The 20,456-nt window shown below is 52.8% G+C and overlaps 1 protein-coding gene across 3 annotated transcripts in view; it reads left to right on the forward strand.

The window, feature by feature from the left end:
* LOC139571666 (probable JmjC domain-containing histone demethylation protein 2C) overlaps positions 1 to 16,466 on the forward strand; it is a 222,486-nt gene extending 206,020 nt beyond the window's left edge. For all 3 annotated transcript variants that reach the window (XM_071394748.1, XM_071394750.1, XM_071394749.1), the window contains 2 exons: positions 12,626 to 14,925; positions 16,221 to 16,466. In XM_071394748.1, the coding sequence (XP_071250849.1) occupies positions 12,626 to 14,925; positions 16,221 to 16,454 (2,534 nt within the window). In that variant the 3' untranslated portion in view covers positions 16,455 to 16,466. The remainder of the gene's footprint in view (positions 1 to 12,625; positions 14,926 to 16,220) is intronic.
* Positions 16,467 to 20,456: the final 3,990 nt, after the last annotated feature.

Raw genomic sequence — 20,456 nt, forward strand, 5'->3', positions numbered from 1 at the left:
CTGCCTCGGGAAAGCTTTGGCAGGACACTGCCTCTGGAAAGCTTTGGCAGGACACTGCCTCGGGAAAGCTTTAGCAGGACACAGCCTCGGGAAAGCTTTGGCAGGACACTGCCTCGGGAAAGCTTTGGCAGGACACTGCCTCTGGAAAGCTTTGGCAGGACACTGCCTCGGGAAAGCTTTGGCAAGACACTGCCTCGGGAAAGCTTTGGCAGGACACTGCCTCGGGAAAGCTTTAGCAGGACACTGCCTCGGGAAAGCTTTAGCAGGACACTGCCTCGGGAAAGCTTTAGCAGGACACTGCCTCGGGAAAGCTTTAGCAGGACACTGCCTCGGGAAAGCTTTATCAGGACACTGCCTCGGGAAAGCCTTAGCAGGACACTGCCTCGGGAAAGCCTTAGCAGGACACTGCCTCGGGAAAGCTTTGGCAGGACACTGCCTCGGGAAAGCTTTGGCAGGACACTGCCTCGGGAAAGCTTTGGCAGGACACTGCCTCTGGAAAGCTTTGGCAGGACACTGCCTTTTGGAAAGCTTTGGCAGGACACTGCCTCGGGAAAGCTTTGGCAGGACACTGCCTCGGGAAAGCTTTAGCAGGACACTGCCTCGGGAAAGCTTTAGCAGGACACTGCCTCGGGAAAGCTTTATCAGGACACTGCCTCGGGAAAGCCTTAGCAGGACACTGCCTCGGGAAAGCTTTGGCAGGACACTGCCTCGTGAAAGCCTTAGCAGGACACTGCCTCGGGAAAGCTTTAGCAGGACACTGCCTCGGGAAAGCTTTAGCAGGACACTGCCTTGGGAAAGCTTTAGCAGGACACTGCCTCGGGAAAGCTTTGGCAGGACACTGCCTCGGGAAAGCTTTGGCAGGACACTGCCTCTGGAAAGCTTTGGCAGGACACTGCCTCGGGAAAGCTTTGACAGGACACTGCCTCGGGAAAGCTTTGGCAGGACACTGCCTCGGGAAAGCTTTGGCAGGACACTGCCTCGGGAAAGCTTTAGCAGGACACTGCCTCGGGAAAGCTTTAGCAAGACACTGCCTCGAAAGCTTTATCAGGACACTGCCTCGGGAAAGCCTTAGCAGGACACTGCCTCGGGAAAGCCTTAGCAGGACACTGCCTCGGGAAAGCTTTGGCAGGACACTGCCTCGTGAAAGCCTTAGCAGGACACTGCCTTGGGAAAGCTTTAGCAGGACACTGCCTCGGGAAAGCTTTAGCAGGACACTGCCTTGGGAAAGATTTAGCAGGACACTGCCTTGGGAAAGCTTTAGCAGGACACTGCCTTGGGAAAGCCTTAGCAGGACACTGCCTTGGGAAAGCTTTAGCAGGACACTGCCTTGGGGAAAGCTTTTTAGGACACTGCCTCGGGAAAGCTTTAGCAGGACACTGCCTCGGGAAAGCTTTAGCAGGACACAGCCTCGGGAAAGCTTTAGCAGGACACAGCCTTGGGAAAGCTTTAGCAGGACACTGCCTTGGGAAAGCTTTAGCAGGACACTGCCTTGGGAAAGCTTTAGCAGGACACTGCCTTGGAAGAGCTTTATCAGGACACTGCCTTGGAAGAGCTTTATCAGGACACTGCCTTGGGAAAGCTTTAGCAGGACACTGCCTTGGGAAAGCTTTAGCAGGACACTGCCTTGGAAGAGCTTTATCAGGACACTGCCTTGGAAGAGCTTTATCAGGACACTGCCTCGGGAAAGCTTTAGCAGGACACTGCCTCGGGAAAGCTTTAGCAGGACACTGCCTCGGGAAAGCTTTAGCAGGACACTGCCTCGGGAAAGCTTTAGCAGGACACTGCCTCGGGAAAGCTTTAGCAGGACACTGCCTCGGGAAAGCCTTAGCAGGACACTGCCTCGGGAAAGCCTTAGCAGGACACTGCCTCGGGAAAGCTTTGGCAGGACACTGCCTCGGGAAAGCTTTGGCAGGACACTGCCTCGGGAAAGCTTTGGCAGGACACTGCCTCTGGAAAGCTTTGGCAGGACATTGCCTTTTGGAAAGCTTTGGCAGGACACTGCCTCGGGAAAGCTTTGGCAGGACACTGCCTCGGGAAAGCTTTAGCAGGACACTGCCTCGGGAAAGCTTTAGCAGGACACTGCCTCGGGAAAGCTTTAGCAGGACACTGCCTCGGGAAAGCTTTAGCAGGACACTGCCTCGGGAAAGCTTTAGCAGGACACTGCCTCGGGAAAGCTTTAGCAGGACACTGCCTCGGGAAAGCTTTAGCAGGACACTGCCTCGTGAAAGCCTTAGCAGGACACTGCCTCGGGAAAGCTTTAGCAGGACACTGCCTCGGGAAAGCTTTAGCAGGACACTGCCTCGGGAAAGCTTTAGCAGGACACTGCCTCGGGAAAGCTTTGGCAGGACACTGCCTCGGGAAAGCTTTGGCAGGACACTGCCTCGGGAAAGCTTTGGCAGGACACTGCCTCGGGAAAGCTTTGGCAGGACACTGCCTCGGGAAAGCTTTGGCAGGACACTGCCTCGGGAAAGCTTTGGCAGGACACTGCCTCGGGAAAGCTTTAGCAGGACACTGCCTCGGGAAAGCTTTAGCAAGACACTGCCTCGAAAGCTTTATCAAGACACTGCCTCGAAAGCTTTAGCAGGACACTGCCTCGGGAAAGCCTTAGCAGGACACTGCCTCGGGAAAGCTTTGGCAGGACACTGCCTCGTGAAAGCCTTAGCAGGACACTGCCTTGGGAAAGCTTTAGCAGGACACTGCCTTGGGAAAGCTTTAGCAGGACACTGCCTTGGGAAAGATTTAGCAGGACACTGCCTTGGGAAAGCTTTAGCAGGACACTGCCTTGGGAAAGCCTTAGCAGGACACTGCCTTGGGAAAGCTTTAGCAGGACACTGCCTTGGGGAAAGCTTTAGCAGGACACTGCCTCGGGAAAGCTTTAGCAGGACACTGCCTCGGGAAAGCTTTAGCAGGACACAGCCTTGGGAAAGCTTTAGCAGGACACAGCCTTGGGAAAGCTTTAGCAGGACACTGCCTTGGGAAAGCTTTAGCAGGACACTGCCTTGGGAAAGCTTTAGCAGGACACTGCCTTGGAAGAGCTTTATCAGGACACTGCCTTGGAAGAGCTTTATCAGGACACTGCCTTGGGAAAGCTTTAGCAGGACACTGCCTTGGGAAAGCTTTAGCAGGACACTGCCTTGGAAGAGCTTTATCAGGACACTGCCTTGGAAGAGCTTTATCAGGACACTGCCTCGGGAAAGCTTTAGCAGGACACTGCCTCGGGAAAGCTTTGGCAGGACACTGCCTCGGGAAAGCTTTGGCAGGACACTGCCTTGGGAAAGCTTTGGCAGGACACTGCCTCGGGAAAGCTTTGGCAGGACACTGCCTCGGGAAAGCTTTGGCAGGACACTGCCTCGGGAAAGCTTTGGCAGGACACTGCCTCGGGAAAGCTTTAGCAGGACACAGCCTCGGGAAAGCTTTGGCAGGACACTGCCTCGGGAAAGCTTTGGCAGGACACTGCCTCTGGAAAACTTTGGCAAGACACTGCCTCGGGAAAGCTTTGGCAGGACACTGCCTCGGGAAAGCTTTGGCAGGACACTGCCTCGGGAAAGCTTTGGCAGGACACTGCCTCGGGAAAGCTTTAGCAGGACACTGCCTCGGGAAAGCTTTAGCAGGACACTGCCTCGGGAAAGCTTTAGCAGGACACTGCCTCGGGAAAGCTTTGGCAGGACACTGCCTCTGGAAAGCTTTGGCAGGACACTGCCTCGGGAAAGCTTTGGCAGGACACTGCCTCGGGAAAGCTTTGGCAGGACACTGCCTCTGGAAAGCTTTGGCAGGACACTGCCTTTTGGAAAGCTTTGGCAGGACACTGCCTCGGGAAAGCTTTGGCAGGACACTGCCTCGGGAAAGCTTTAGCAGGACACTGCCTCGGGAAAGCTTTAGCAGGACACTGCCTCGGGAAAGCTTTAGCAGGACACTGCCTCGGGAAAGCTTTAGCAGGACACTGCCTCGGGAAACTTTAGCAGGACACTGCCTCGGGAAAGCTTTATCAGGACACTGCCTCGGGAAAGCCTTAGCAGGACACTTCCTCGGGAAAGCTTTGGCAGGACACTGCCTCGTGAAAGCCTTAGCAGGACACTGCCTCGGGAAAGCTTTGGCAGGACACTGCCTCGGGAAAGCTTTGGCAGGACACTGCCTCGGGAAAGCTTTGGCAGGACACTGCCTCGGGAAAGCTTTGGCAGGACACTGCCTCGGGAAAGCTTTGGCAGGACACTGCCTCGGGAAAGCTTTGGCAGGACACTGCCTTTTGGAAAGCTTTGGCAGGACACTGCCTCGGGAAAGCTTTGGCAGGACACTGCCTCGGGAAAGCTTTAGCAGGACACTGCCTCGGGAAAGCTTTAGCAGGACACTGCCTCAGGAAAGCTTTAGCAGGACACTGCCTCGGGAAAGCTTTAGCAGGACACTGCCTCGGGAAAGCTTTAGCAGGACACTGCCTCGGGAAAGCTTTAGCAGGACACTGCCTCGGGAAAGCTTTATCAGGACACTGCCTCGGGAAAGCCTTAGCAGGACACTTCCTCGGGAAAGCTTTGGCAGGACACTGCCTCGTGAAAGCCTTAGCAGGACACTGCCTCGGGAAAGCTTTGGCAGGACACTGCCTCGGGAAAGCTTTGGCAGGACACTGCCTCGGGAAAGCTTTGGCAGGACACTGCCTCGGGAAAGCTTTGGCAGGACACTGCCTCGGGAAAGCTTTAGCAGGACACTGCCTCGGGAAAGCTTTAGCAAGACACTGCCTCGAAAGCTTTATCAAGACACTGCCTCGAAAGCTTTAGCAGGACACTGCCTCGGGAAAGCCTTAGCAGGACACTGCCTCGGGAAAGCTTTGGCAGGACACTGCCTCGTGAAAGCCTTAGCAGGACACTGCCTTGGGAAAGCTTTAGCAGGACACTGCCTTGGGAAAGCTTTAGCAGGACACTGCCTTGGGAAAGATTTAGCAGGACACTGCCTTGGGAAAGCTTTAGCAGGACACTGCCTTGGGAAAGCCTTAGCAGGACACTGCCTTGGGAAAGCTTTAGCAGGACACTGCCTTGGGGAAAGCTTTAGCAGGACACTGCCTCGGGAAAGCTTTAGCAGGACACTGCCTCGGGAAAGCTTTAGCAGGACACAGCCTTGGGAAAGCTTTAGCAGGACACAGCCTTGGGAAAGCTTTAGCAGGACACTGCCTTGGGAAAGCTTTAGCAGGACACTGCCTTGGGAAAGCTTTAGCAGGACACTGCCTTGGAAGAGCTTTATCAGGACACTGCCTTGGAAGAGCTTTATCAGGACACTGCCTTGGGAAAGCTTTAGCAGGACACTGCCTTGGGAAAGCTTTAGCAGGACACTGCCTTGGAAGAGCTTTATCAGGACACTGCCTTGGAAGAGCTTTATCAGGACACTGCCTCGGGAAAGCTTTAGCAGGACACTGCCTCGGGAAAGCTTTGGCAGGACACTGCCTCGGGAAAGCTTTGGCAGGACACTGCCTTGGGAAAGCTTTGGCAGGACACTGCCTCGGGAAAGCTTTGGCAGGACACTGCCTCGGGAAAGCTTTGGCAGGACACTGCCTCGGGAAAGCTTTGGCAGGACACTGCCTCGGGAAAGCTTTAGCAGGACACAGCCTCGGGAAAGCTTTGGCAGGACACTGCCTCGGGAAAGCTTTGGCAGGACACTGCCTCTGGAAAACTTTGGCAAGACACTGCCTCGGGAAAGCTTTGGCAGGACACTGCCTCGGGAAAGCTTTGGCAGGACACTGCCTCGGGAAAGCTTTGGCAGGACACTGCCTCGGGAAAGCTTTAGCAGGACACTGCCTCGGGAAAGCTTTAGCAGGACACTGCCTCGGGAAAGCTTTAGCAGGACACTGCCTCGGGAAAGCTTTGGCAGGACACTGCCTCTGGAAAGCTTTGGCAGGACACTGCCTCGGGAAAGCTTTGGCAGGACACTGCCTCGGGAAAGCTTTGGCAGGACACTGCCTCTGGAAAGCTTTGGCAGGACACTGCCTTTTGGAAAGCTTTGGCAGGACACTGCCTCGGGAAAGCTTTGGCAGGACACTGCCTCGGGAAAGCTTTAGCAGGACACTGCCTCGGGAAAGCTTTAGCAGGACACTGCCTCGGGAAAGCTTTAGCAGGACACTGCCTCGGGAAAGCTTTAGCAGGACACTGCCTCGGGAAACTTTAGCAGGACACTGCCTCGGGAAAGCTTTATCAGGACACTGCCTCGGGAAAGCCTTAGCAGGACACTTCCTCGGGAAAGCTTTGGCAGGACACTGCCTCGTGAAAGCCTTAGCAGGACACTGCCTCGGGAAAGCTTTGGCAGGACACTGCCTCGGGAAAGCTTTGGCAGGACACTGCCTCGGGAAAGCTTTGGCAGGACACTGCCTCGGGAAAGCTTTGGCAGGACACTGCCTCGGGAAAGCTTTGGCAGGACACTGCCTCGGGAAAGCTTTGGCAGGACACTGCCTTTTGGAAAGCTTTGGCAGGACACTGCCTCGGGAAAGCTTTGGCAGGACACTGCCTCGGGAAAGCTTTAGCAGGACACTGCCTCGGGAAAGCTTTAGCAGGACACTGCCTCGGGAAAGCTTTAGCAGGACACTGCCTCGGGAAAGCTTTAGCAGGACACTGCCTCGGGAAAGCTTTAGCAGGACACTGCCTCGGGAAAGCTTTAGCAGGACACTGCCTCGGGAAAGCTTTAGCAGGACACTGCCTCGGGAAAGCCTTAGCAGGACACTTCCTCGGGAAAGCTTTGGCAGGACACTGCCTCGTGAAAGCCTTAGCAGGACACTGCCTCGGGAAAGCTTTGGCAGGACACTGCCTCGGGAAAGCTTTGGCAGGACACTGCCTCGGGAAAGCTTTGGCAGGACACTGCCTCGGGAAAGCTTTGGCAGGACACTGCCTCGGGAAAGCTTTGGCAGGACACTGCCTCGGGAAAGCTTTGGCAGGACACTGCCTCGGGAAAGCTTTGGCAGGACACTGCCTCGGGAAAGCTTTAGCAGGACACTGCCTCGGGAAAGCTTTAGCAAGACACTGCCTCGGGAAAGCTTTAGCAGGACACTGCCTTGGGAAAGCTTTAGCAGGACACTGCCTTGGGAAAGCTTTAGCAGGACACTGCCTTGGGAAAGTATTCAGACCCCTTGTATCTACACGCATAACTCCCTGCTCTAGGAGCATAACTCCCTGCTCTAGGAGCATAACTCCCTGCTCTAGGAGCATAACTCCCTGCTCTAGGAGCATTACACTAGGGGCATTACTCCCTGCTCTAGGAGCATTACACTAGGGGCATAACTCCCTGCTCTAGGAGCATTACTCCCTGCTCTAGGAGCATTACTCCCTGCTCTAGGAGCATTACTCCCTGCTCTAGGAGCATTACTCCCTGCTCTAGGACCATTATTCCTTGCTCTAGGAGCATTACACTAGGAGCATTACTCACTGCTCTAGGAGCATTACTCCCCGCTCTAGGAGCATTACTCCCTGCTCTAGGAACATTACTCCCTGCTCTAGGACCATTATTCCTTGCTCTAGGAGCATTACACTAGGGGCATAACTCCCTGCTCTAGGAGCATTACTCCCCGCTCTAGGAGCATTACTCCCTGCTCTAGGAACATTACTCCCTGCTCTAGGACCATTATTCCTTGCTCTAGGAGCATTACACTAGGAGCATTACTCCCTGCTCTAGGAGCATAACTCCCTGCTCTAGGAGCATAACTCCCTGCTCTAGGAGCATAACTCCCTGCTCTAGGAGCATAACTCCCTGCTCTAGGAGCATAACTCCCTGCTCTAGGAGCATTATTCCCTGCCCTAGGAGCATATTACTCCCTGCTCTAGGAGCATTACTCCCTGCTCTAGGAGCATTACTCCCTGCTCTAGGAGCATTACTCCCTGCTCTAGGAACATTACTCCCTGCTCTAGGAGCATTACACTAGGAGCATTACACTAGGAGCATTACTCGCTGCTCAAAGATCATTACTCGCTGCTCTGGGAGCATTATCCGCTGCTCTGGGATCATTACCCGCTGCTCTGGGATCATTACCCGCTGCTCTGGGAGCATTTACCCGCTGCTCTGGGCGCATTGCTCGCTGCTCTGGGTGAATTGCTCCCTGCTCTAGGAGCATTGCTCGCTGCTCTGGGATCATTAGTCGATTCTCTGGGAGCATTAGTCGATGCTCTAGGGAGCATTACTCGCTGCTCTGGGAGCATTAGTCGATACTCTAGGGAGCATTAGTCGATACTCTAGGGAGCATTACTCGCTGCTCTGGGAGCATTGCTCGCTGCTCTGGGAGCATTATCCGCTGCTCTGGGCGCATTACCCGCTGCTCTGGGCGCATTACCCGCTGCTCTGGGATCATTACCCGCTGCTCTGGGAGCATTATCCGCTGCTCTGGGCGCATTACTCGCTGCTCTGGGAGCATTACTCGCTGCTCTGGGAGCATTACACGCTGCTCTGGGAGCATTACTCGCTGCTCTGGGAGCATTACCCGCTGCTCTGGGATCATTACCCACTGCTCTGGGAGCATTGTCCGCTGCTCTGGGCGCATTACCCGCTGCTCTGGGCGCATTACCCGCTGCTCTGGGAGAATTATCCGCTGCTCTGGGAGCATTTACCCGCTGCCCTGGGCGCATTACCCGCTGCTCTGGGCGCATTACCCGCTGCTCTGGGAGCATTATCCGCTGCTCTGGGAGCATTTACCCGCTGCCATGGGCGCATTACCCACTGCTCTGGGCGCATTACCCGCTGCTCTGGGCGCATTACGCGCTGCTCTGGGAGCCTTAGTCGCTGCTCTGGGATCATTATCCGCTGCTCTGGGAGCCTTAGTCGCTGCTCTGGGAGCATTTACCCGCTGCTCTGGGCGCATTGCTCCCTGCTCTAGGAGCATTGCTCGCTGCTCTGGGATCATTAGTCGATTCTCTGGGAGCATTAGTCGATGCTCTAGGGAGCATTACTCGCTGCTGTGGGAGCATTAGTCGATACTCAAGGGAGCATTAGTCGATACTCTAGGGAGCATTAGTCGATACTCTAGGGAGCATTAGTCGCTGCTCTGGGAGCATTGCTCGCTGCTCTAAGATCATTACTCGCTGCTCTGGGAGCATTATCCGCTGCTCTGGGCGCATTACCCGCTGCTCTGGGAGCATTACTCGCTGCTCTGGGAGCATTACTCGCTGCTCTAGGAGCATTACTCGCTGCTCTGGGAGCATTATCCGCTGCTCTGGGATCATTACCCGCTGCTCTGGGAGCATTACTCGCTGCTCTAGGAGCATTACTCGCTGCTCTGGGAGCATTATCCGCTGCTCTGGGATCATTACCCGCTGCTCTGGGAGCATTACCCACTGCTCTGGGCGCATTACTCGCTGCTCTGGGATCATTACACGCTGCTCTGGGCGCATTACCCGCTGCTCTGGGAGCATTACCCGCTGCTCTGGGAGCATTACCCGCTGCTCTGGGAGCATTGCTCGCTGCTCTGGGCGCATTACGCGCTGCTCTGGGAGCCTTAGTCGCTGCTCTGGGAGCCTTAGTCGCTGCTCTGGGAGCCTTAGTCGCTGCTCTGGGAGCCTTAGTCGCTGCTCTGGGAGCCTTAGTCGCTGCTCTGGGAGCATTAGTCGATACTCTAGGGAGCATTAGTCGATACTCTAGGGAGCATTAGTCGATACTCTAGGGAGCATTAGTCGATACTCTAGGGAGCATTACTCGCTGCTCTGGGAGCATTGCTCGCTGCTCTAAGATCATTACCCGCTGCTCTGGGAGCATTATCCACTGCTCTGGGATCATTACCCGCTGCTCTGGGAGCATTACCCGCTGCTCTGGGAGCATTACCCGCTGCTCTGGGAGCATTACCCGCTGCTCTGGGAGCATTACCCGCTGCTCTGGGAGCATTGCTCGCTGCTCTGGGCGCATTACTCGCTGCTCTGGGATCATTACACGCTGCTCTGGGCGCATTACCCGCTGCTCTGGGAGCATTACCCGTTGCTCTGGGAGCATTGCTCGCTGCTCTGGGCGCATTACGCGCTGCTCTGGGAGCCTTAGTCGCTGCTCTGGGAGCCTTAGTCGCTACTCTGGGAGCCTTAGTCGCTGCTCTGGGAGCCTTAGTCGCTGCTCTGGGAGCCTTAGTCGCTGCTCTGGGAGCCTTAGTCCCTGCTCTGGGAGCCTTAGTCGCTGCTCTGGGAGCCTTAGTCCCTGCTCTGGGAGCCTTAGTCCCTGCTCTAGGAGCATTACTCGCTGCTCTGGGAGCATTACTCGTTGCTCTGGGATCATTAGTCACTGCTCTGGGAGCATTACTCCCTGCACTAGGAGCATTACACTAGGGGCATAACTCCCTGCTCTAGGAGCATTACTCGCTGCTCTGGGCGCATTACGCGCTGCTCTGGGAGCCTTAGTCGCTGCTCTGGGAGCCTTAGTCGCTGCTCTGGGAGCCTTAGTCGCTGCTCTGGGAGCCTTAGTCCCTGCTCTGGGAGCCTTAGTCGCTGCTCTGGGAGCCTTAGTCCCTGCTCTGGGATCATTACCCGCTGCTCTAGGAGCATTACTCGCTGCTCTGGGAGCATTACTCGCTGCTCTGGGATCATTACTCGCTGCTCTGGGAGCATTACTCACTGCTCTGGGATCATTACTCACTGCTCTGGGAGCATTACATGCTGCTCTGGGAGCATTACTCGCTGCTCTGGGAGCATTACACGCTGCTCTGGGAGCCTTAGTCCCTGCTCTGGGAGCATTACTCGCTGCTCTGGGAGCATTACTCGCTGCTCTGGGAGCATTACTCGCTGCTCTGGGATCATTACCCGCTGCTCTGGGAGCATTACTCGCTGCTCTGGGAGCATTACTCGCTGCTCTGGGAGCATTACTCGCTGCTCTGGGAGCATTACTCGCTGCTCTGGGAGCATTACTCGCTGCTCTGGGATCATTATCCGCTGCTCTGGGAGCATTACTCGCTGCTCTGGGATCATTACTCGCTGCTCTGGGAGCATTACCCGCTGCTCTGGGATCATTACTCGCTGCTCTGGGAGCATTACTCGCTGCTCTGGGATCATTACTCGCTGCTCTGGGATCATTACTCGCTGCTCTGGGAGCATTACTCGCTGCTCTGGGATCATTACCCGCTGCTCTGGGATCATTACTCGCTGCTCTGGGAGCATTACACGCTGCTCTGGGAGCCTTAGTCCCTGCTCTGGGATCATTACTCGCTGCTCTGGGATCATTACTCGCTGCTCTGGGATCATTACACGCTGCTCTGGGAGCATTACTCACTGCTCTGGGATCATTACACGCTGCTCTGGGAGCCTTAGTCCCTGCTCTGGGAGCCTTACTCCCTGCTCTGGGAGCCTTAGTCCCTGCTCTGGGAGCCTTAGTCCCTGCTCTGGGAGCCTTAGTCCCTGCTCTGGGAGCCTTAGTCCCTGCTCTGTGAGCCTCAGTCCCTGCTCTGGGAGCCTTACACTAGGAGCATTACTCACTACTCTGGGAGCCTTAATCCCTGCTCTGGGAGCCTTTGTCCCTGCTCTGGGAGCCTTTGTCCCTGCTCTTGGGAGCCTTTGTCCCTGCTCTGGGAGCCTTTGTCCCTGCTCTGGGAGCCTTTGTCCCTGCTCTGGGAGCCTTTGTCCCTGCTCTGGGAGACTTTGTCCCTGCTCTGGGAGCCTTTGTCGCTGCTCTGGGAGCCTTAGTCGCTGCTCTGGGAGCCTTAGTCGCTGCTCTGGGAGCCTTAGTCGCTGCTCTGGGAGCCTTAGTCGCTGCTCTGGGAGCCTTAGTCGCTGCTCTGGGAGCCTTAGTCGCTGCTCTGGGAGCCTTAGTCGCTGCTCTGGGATCATTACTCGCTGCTCTGGGATCATTACTCGCTGCTCTGGGATCATTACTCGCTTCTCTGGGAGCATTACACGCTGCTCTGGGAGCCTTAGTCCCTGCTCTGGGATCATTACTCGCTGCTCTGGGAGCCTTAGTCCCTGCTCTGGGAGCATTACTCGCTGCTCTGGGATCATTACTCGCTGCTCTGGGAGCCTTAGTCCCTGCTCTGGGATCATTACTCGCTGCTCTGGGATCATTACTCGCTGCTCTGGGAGCATCACTCGCTGCTCTGGGATCATTACTCGCTGCTCTGGGAGCATTACTCGCTGCTCTAGGAGCATTACTCACTGCTCTGGGATCATTACACGCTGCTCTGGGAGCCTTAGTCCCTGCTCTGGGAGCCTTAGTCCCTGCTCTGGGAGCCTTAGTCCCTGCTCTGGGAGCCTTAGTCCCTGCTCTGGGAGCCTCTGGGAGCCTTAGTCCCTGCTCTGGGAGCCTCAGTCCCTGCTCTGGGAGCCTTACACTAGGAGCATTACTCACTACTCTGGGAGCCTTAATCCCTGCTCTGGGAACCTTAATCCCTGCTCTGGGAGCCTTTGTCCCTGCTCTGGGAGCCTTTGTACCTGCTCTGGGAGCCTTTGTCCCTGCTCTGGGAGCCTTTGTCCCTGCTCTGCGAGCCTTTGTCCCTGCTCTGGGAGCCTTAGTCGCTGCTCTGGGAGCCTTAGTCGCTGCTCTGGGAGCCTCAAGCCAGACTTGTAATATATTCTCCTCTGATTCATCTCTCCAGACTTGTAATATATTCTCCTCCTATGATTCATCTCTCCAGACTTGTAATATATTCTCCTCTGATTCATCTCTCCAGACTTGTAATATATTCTCCTCCTATGATTCATCTCTCCAGACTTGTTTAAAAGTACGAGCAGCAAGCAGGTGGCGGTGAACAAGCGGAGGAAAGCGGAGGAGGAAGAGGAGAAATCCGGTTTGAAAAGACTGAGAAGCGAGACTATAGTGAGGTCTGACTTCTCTGAGAGCAGTGACTCTGAGACGTCTACCAAGAGAACCAGGACGGCAGACTCCTCCTCTTCCTCAGAGCAGAACTCAGAGGAGGAGCTAAAAGGAAAGACCGTCCAGGAGGGGCACAAGAGCCAGAGTTGTAAGACTGGGAAGGAGTCTGCTCTGACAGGAAGTCTCTCCCCCTGGGGTGAGGAGCTTCAGAAGGCGGCCGACAGGGAGCAGAGGTCATCCCTGCGACAACCTCAGCAACAGGGGGAACGGTCTCCACTGCAACAGCGCCAGGCCCTTCCCCTGTCCTCCTCCTCCCAGGGCTCTGCCCCCTCTGAGGGCCAAGGGGAGAGCATCATGGAGAACAACAGCACTATGAAAGCCCTCTGCCAGACACATCCTCAGTCCAAGGACCAGTACTCCAGCGCTGAGGTGGTCTCCAGGACCCATCCTCAGTCCAAGGACCAGTACTCCAGCTCTGAGGTGGTCTCCAGGACCCAGACTCCCTCTCAGTATATAACCGACATCACAGCAGAGGATGCACACATGGCGTCCCGGGAGAACTCTGAGGCCGTCTCGGCCCTGCTGGCCTCCCAGAATCCATCTGAGCCCTCCTACCTCTCGGAGCCCAGCAGACATTTGGTGCTAAACCCCTCTTTGGGCCCTCCCTCTCCCCTTCGTAAGAGCCCCTCGGAGTGTGACCTTAGGAACCGGACTCCCTCAGTGTCAGAGTGTGACCTTAGGAACCATCCTCCCTCAGTGTCAGAGTGTGACCTTAGGAACCATCCTCCCTCAGTGTCAGAGTGTGACCTTAGGAACCAGACTCCCTCAGTGTCAGAGTGTGACCTTAGGAACCATCCTCCCTCAGTGTCAGAGTGTGACCGTAGGAACCATCCTCCCTCAGTGTCAGAGTGTGACCTTAGGAACCATCCTCCCTCAGTGGCAGAGTGTGACCTTATGAACCAGACTCCCTCAGTGTCAGAGTGTGACCTTAGGAACCAGCCTCCCTCAGTGTCAGAGTGTGACCTTAGGAACCATCCTCCCTCAGTGTCAGAGTGTGACCTTATGAACCAGCCTCCCTCAGTGTCAGAGTGTGACCTTAGGAACCAGACTCCCTCAGTGTCAGAGTGTGACCTTAGGAACCATCCTCCCTCAGTGTCAGAGTGTGACCTTAGGAACCGGACTCCCTCAGTGTCAGAGTGTGACCTTAGGAACCATCCTCCCTCAGTGTCAGAGTGTGACCTTAGGAACCAGCCTCCCTCAGTGTGTAGGAAGCCAGAGGTAAAGCAGCACATAGTTGGCAGCCTGGGCAGTAAGATGGAGTTAGTCCATTCAGTGGTGATCAGACCTATAGCATCAGTCAGTGAGTCTGCTGCTGTAGTAGAGAGAGAGATGCAGCTATATTCCTCCATGTTGCCCTGCTTTAAGAACGCCTCATTGGCTGACGAGGCCAGGAAGTCGTACAAGCTAAGCCCCTCCCCTGATGTCCCCAAGCCCCTCCCCTCCCCAGAGGCCCTGAAGCCTAAGGCCCTCTGCTCCCCTGACATCATCAAGTCTAAAACACAGAGTTTTCTGGAGACTGGGTCTAAACCCAAACCCCTCACCTCCCCAGAGGTGTCCAAGCATAAAGGCCGTTACCCGGACAACCCCCCTCGCTCCAGCTTTAAGCCCGTCCTGGCCCGAGGGACTGAGTCGCCAGGGTCTTGCACTAAGAGCCCGCTAATCATCGATAAGAATGAGCATTTCACTGTGTACCGGGACCCTGCGCTTGTCCGTCCCAACCAGGAGTCCAACCGCGTGTCCTATCTGCACCCCCAGCTCCACCCCCTCCACGCCTCCTCCCACGCCTCCTGCCTCACCCCCTCTTCCACCCACCACCACACCTCCCACCTCCTGCCCTCCTCCCACCACCACCTCCTCTCCGGGGTGCTCTCTGGCCTGCCTCCAGGCCCCCTGCTGGGGGGTCATCCCCGACTAGACTCCTCAGGGCTGGGGCACCTGGGACTAGCCCATCACCACCCTGTCTCTCAGCCCCAGACACACAGCCACACGTCAGCCTCATACAACCAGCTGGGTCTGTACCCAATCATCTGGCAGTACCCCAATAAGACCCGCTCCTATCCCCCAGGACTCAACCTGCCCGGGTCCAAGTGGGTGCACCCCGAAAACACTGTCAACTCTGAGACCAACATGAGGAGGGTGAGTACCAAACACCCACATTCTATTCTTCTATTATGACTTCAACCTAGCAACTGTAGCATAGCAACTGTGATCATGTTGCCAGTTTAAACAGCTAGCTGCTGTAGCATAGCAACTGTGATCATGTTGCCAGTTTAAACCGCTAGCTGCTGTAGCATAGCAACTGTAATCATGTTGTCAGTTTAAACAGCTAGCTGCTGTAGCATAGCAACTATGATCATGTTGCCAGTTTAAACAGCTAGCTGCTGTAGCATAGCAACTATGATCATGTTGCCAGTTTAAACAGCTAGCTGCTGTAGCATAGCAACTGTGATCATGTTGCCAGTTTAAACAGCTAGCTGCTGTAGCATAGCAACTGTGATCATGTTGCCAGTTTAAACAGCTAGCTGCTGTAGCATAGCAACTATGATCATGTTGCCAGTTTAAACAGCTAGCTGCTGTAGCATAGCAACTTTGATCATGTTGTCAGTTTAAACAGCTAGCTGCTGTAGCATAGCAACTATGATCATGTTGCCAGTTTAAACAGTTAGCTGCTGTAGCATAGCAACTGTAATCATGTTGCCAGTTTAAACAGCTAGTTGCTGTAGCATAGCAACTATGATCATGTTGTCAGTTTAAACAGCTAGCTGCTGTAGCATAGCAACTGTAATCATGTTGCCAGTTTAAACAGCTAGCTGCTGTAGCATAGCAACTATGATCATGTTGCCAGTTTAAACAGTTAGCTGCTGTAGCATAGCAACTGTAATCATGTTGCCAGTTTAAACAGCTAGTTGCTGTAGCATAGCAACTATGATCATGTTGTCAGTTTAAACAGCTAGCTGCTGTAGCATAGCAACTGTAATCATGTTGCCAGTTTAAACAGCTAGCTGCTGTAGCATAGCAACTGTGATCATGTTGCCAGTTCAAACAGCTAGCTGCTGTAGCATAGCAACTATGATCATGTTGCCAGTTTAGACAGTTAGCTGCTGTAGCATAGCAACTGTGATCATGTTGTCAGTTTAAACAGCTAGCTGCTGTAGCATAGCAACTGTGATCATGTTGTCAGTTTAAACTGCTAGCTGCTTTAGCATAGTAACTATGATCATGTTGTCAGTTTAAACTGCTAGCTGCTTTAGCATAGTAACTATGATCATGTTGCCAGTTTAAACAGCTAGTTGCTGTAGCATAGCAACTATGATCATGTTGTCAGTTGAAACAGGGGCTGACCCTGTCTGTCTCTCTGGTTCTGACCCTGTCTGTCTCTCTGGGTGTTGTGGCACTGACCCTGTCTGTCTCTCTGGGTGTTGTGGTACCAGAACACGGCCAGTCCTTGGCTACACCACCCGGTCCCTGTCTCCTCCTCTGACAGCCTGGACCTACTTAGCCACGTCCCGGTCCCCGTCCGACCAGCCAGCGCCGACCCTCACCGGTCCGACCCCCATCCCCACCGGTCAGAACCACACCGCTCGGACCCCCACCGGCTCATCAAGATCAACCCCCACGCCAGCCCCCCCCTGGCCAAGACCGCTGGAGATCTTCACAAGGAGTGAGTCTGTGTTCAATTCAGCCGCTTACACACTCACAGTAGACATACACGCACACTCACAGTAGACATACACACACACACACACTCTCACAGTAGACATACACACACACTCACAGTAGACATACTCTCACACACACACACACACACACACACACACACACACACACACACACACACACACACACACACACACACACACACTGAGGGCTGTTCTGCTGTTATACACCATGTCCTAGTTATTCCTACTGAGGGCTGTTCTGCTGTTATACACCATGTCCTAGTTATTCCTACTGAGGGCTGTTCTGCTGTTATACACCATGTCCTAGTTATTCCTACTGAGGGCTGTTCTGCTGTTATACACCATGTCCTAGTTATTCCTACTGAGGGCTGTTCTGCTGTTATACACCATGTCCTAGTTATTCCTACTGAGGGCTGTTCTGCTGTTATACACCATGTCCTAGTTATTCCTACTGAGGGCTGTTCTGCTACTATACACCATGTCCTAGTTATTCCTACTGAGGGCTGTTCTGCTGTTATACACCATGTCCTAGTTATTCCTACTGAGGGCTGTTCTGCTACTATACACCATGTCCTAGTTATTCCTACTGAGGGCTGTTCTGCTGTTATACACCATGTCCTAGTTATTCCTACTGAGGGCTGTTCTGCTGTTATACACCATGTCCTAGTTATTCCTACTGAGGGCTGTTCTGCTACTATACACCATGTCCTAGTTATTCCTACTGAGGGCTGTTCTGCTGTTATACACCATGTCCTAGTTATTCCTACTGAGGGCTGTTCTGCTACTATACACCATGTCCTAGTTATTCCTACTGAGGGCTGTTCTGCTGTTATACACCATGTCCTAGTTATTCCTACTGAGGGCTGTTCTGCTGTTATACACCATGTCCTAGTTATTCCTACTGAGGGCTGTTCTGCTGTTATACACCATGTCCTAGTTATTCCTACTGAGGGCTGTTCTGCTGTTATACACCATGTCCTAGTTATTCCTACTGAGGGCTGTTCTGCTACTATACACCATGTCCTAGTTATTCCTACTGAGGGCTGTTCTGCTACTATACACCATGTCCTAGTTATTCCTACTGAGGGCTGTTCTGCTGTTATACACCATGTCCTAGTTATTCCTACTGAGGGCTGTTCTGCTACTATACACCATGTCCTAGTTATTCCTACTGAGGGCTGTTCTGCTGTTATACACCATGTCCTAGTTATTCCTACTGAGGGCTGTTCTGCTGTTATACACCATGTCCTAGTTATTCCTACTGAGGGCTGTTCTGCTGTTATACACCATGTCCTAGTTATTCCTACTGAGGGCTGTTCTGCTGTTATACACCATGTCCTAGTTATTCCTACTGAGGGCTGTTCTGCTGTTATACACCATGTCCTAGTTATTCCTACTGAGGGCTGTTCTGCTACTATACACCATGTCCTAGTTATTCCTACTGAGGGCTGTTCTGCTGTTATACACCATGTCCTAGTTATTCCTACTGAGGGCTGTTCTGCTGTTATACACCATGTCCTAGTTATTCCTACTGAGGGCTGTTCTGCTGTTATACACCATGTCCTAGTTATTCCTACTGAGGGCTGTTCTGCTATTATACACCATGTCCTAGTTATTCCTACTGAGGGCTGTTCTGCTGTTATACACCATGTCCTAGTTATTCCTACTGAGGGCTGTTCTGCTATTATACGCCATGTCCTAGTTATTCCTACTGAGGTCTGTTCTGCTACTATACACCATGTCCTAGTTATTCCTACTGAGGGCTGTTCTGCTATTATACACCATGTCCTAGTTATTCCTACTGAGGGCTGTTCTGCTGTTATACACCATGTCCTAGTTATTCCTACTGAGGGCTGTTCTGCTACTATACACCATGTCCTAGTTATTCCTACTGAGGGCTGTTCTGCTATTATACACCATGTCCTAGTTATTCCTACTGAGGGCTGTTCTGCTGTTATACACCATGTCCTAGTTATTCCTACTGAGGGCTGTTCTGCTACTATACACCATGTCCTAGTTATTCCTACTGAGGGCTGTTCTGCTGTTATACACCATGTCCTAGTTATTCCTACTGAGGGCTGTTCTGCTGTTATACACCATGTCCTAGTTATTCCTACTGAGGCCAATGTTCTGCTGTTATACACCATGTCCTAGTTATTCCTACTGAGGGCTGTTCTGCTATTATACACCATGTCCTAGTTATTCCTACTGAGGGCTGTTCTGCTGTTATACACCATGTCCTAGTTATTCCTACTGAGGCCAATGTTCTGCTGTTATACACCATGTCCTAGTTATTCCTACTGAGGGCTGTTCTGCTACTATACACCATGTCCTAGTTATTCCTACTGAGGGCTGTTCTGCTATTATACACCATGTCCTAGTTATTCCTACTGAGGGCTGTTCTGCTGTTATACACCATGTCCTAGTTATTCCTACTGAGGGCTGTTCTGCTACTATACACCATGTCCTAGTTATTCCTACTGAGGGCTGTTCTGCTACTATACACCATGTCCTAGTTATTCCTACTGAGGGCTGTTCTGCTGTTATACACCATGTCCTAGTTATTCCTACTGAGGGCTGTTCTGCTGTTATACACCATGTCCTAGTTATTCCTACTGAGGGCTGTTCTGCTGTTATACACCATGTCCTAGTTATTCCTACTGAGGGCTGTTCTGCTGTTATACACCATGTCCTAGTTATTCCTACTGAGGGCTGTTCTGCTACTATACACCATGTCCTAGTTATTCCTACTGAGGGCTGTTCTGCTTGTTATACACCATGTCCTAGTTATTCCTACTGAGGGCTGTTCTGCTGTTATACACCATGTCCTAGTTATTCCTACTGAGGGCTGTTCTGCTGTTATACACCATGTCCTAGTTATTCCTACTGAGGGCTGTTCTGCTATTATACACCATGTCCTAGTTATTCCTACTGATGGCTGTTCTGCTGTTATACACCATGTCCTAGTTATTCCTACTGAGGGCTGTTCTGCTGTTATACACCATGTCCTAGTTATTCCTACTGAGGGCTGTTCTGCTACTATACACCATGTCCTAGTTATTCCTACTGAGGGCTGTTCTGCTGTTATACACCATGTCCTAGTTATTCCTACTGAGGGCTGTTCTGCTACTATACACCATGTCCTAGTTATTCCTACTGAGGGCTGTTCTGCTGTTATACACCATGTCCTAGTTATTCCTACTGAGGGCTGTTCTGATGTTATACACCATGTCCTAGTTATTCCTACTGAGGGCTGTTCTGCTATTATACACCATGTCCTAGTTATTCCAACTGAGGCCAATGTTCTGCTGTTATACACCATGTCCTAGTTATTCCTACTGAGGGCTGTTCTGTCTGCTATTATGCCTGCGTCTTGTGACCGTAGCGTACGTGTAGGTATGTACGGCAGGACCAACTCGGAAAGATAGGTAGGAGCAAGCCCATGTAATGCTTTGTAGGTTAACAGTAAAACCTTGAAATCAACCCTTGCCTTAACAGGAAGCCAGTGTAGGGAGGCTAGCACTGGAGTAATATGATCACATTTTTGGGTTCTAGTCAGGATTCTAGCAGCCGTATTTAGCACTAACTGAAGTTTATTTAGTGCTTTATCCGGGTAGCCGGAAAGTAGAGCATTGCAGTAGTTTAACCTAGAAGTAACAAAAGCATGGATTAATTTTTCTGCGTCATTTTTGGACAGAAAATTTCTGATTTTTGCAATGTTACGTAGATGGAGAGAAGCTGTCCTTGAAACAGTCTTGATATGTTCGTCAAAAGAGAGATCAGGGTCCAGAGTAACGCCGAGGTCCTTCACAGTTTTATTTGAGACGACTTTACAACCATCAAGATGAATTGTCAGATTTAACAGAAGATCTCTTTGTTTCTTGGGACCTAGAACAAGCATCTCTGTTTTGTCCGAGTTTAAAAGTAGAACGTTTTCAGCCATCCACTTCCTTATGTCTGAAACACAGGCTTCTAGCGAGGGCAACT

The sequence above is a fragment of the Salvelinus alpinus genome, chromosome 3 (assembly GCF_045679555.1).
Source record: "Salvelinus alpinus chromosome 3, SLU_Salpinus.1, whole genome shotgun sequence".
Classification (NCBI taxonomy): domain Eukaryota; kingdom Metazoa; phylum Chordata; class Actinopteri; order Salmoniformes; family Salmonidae; genus Salvelinus; species Salvelinus alpinus.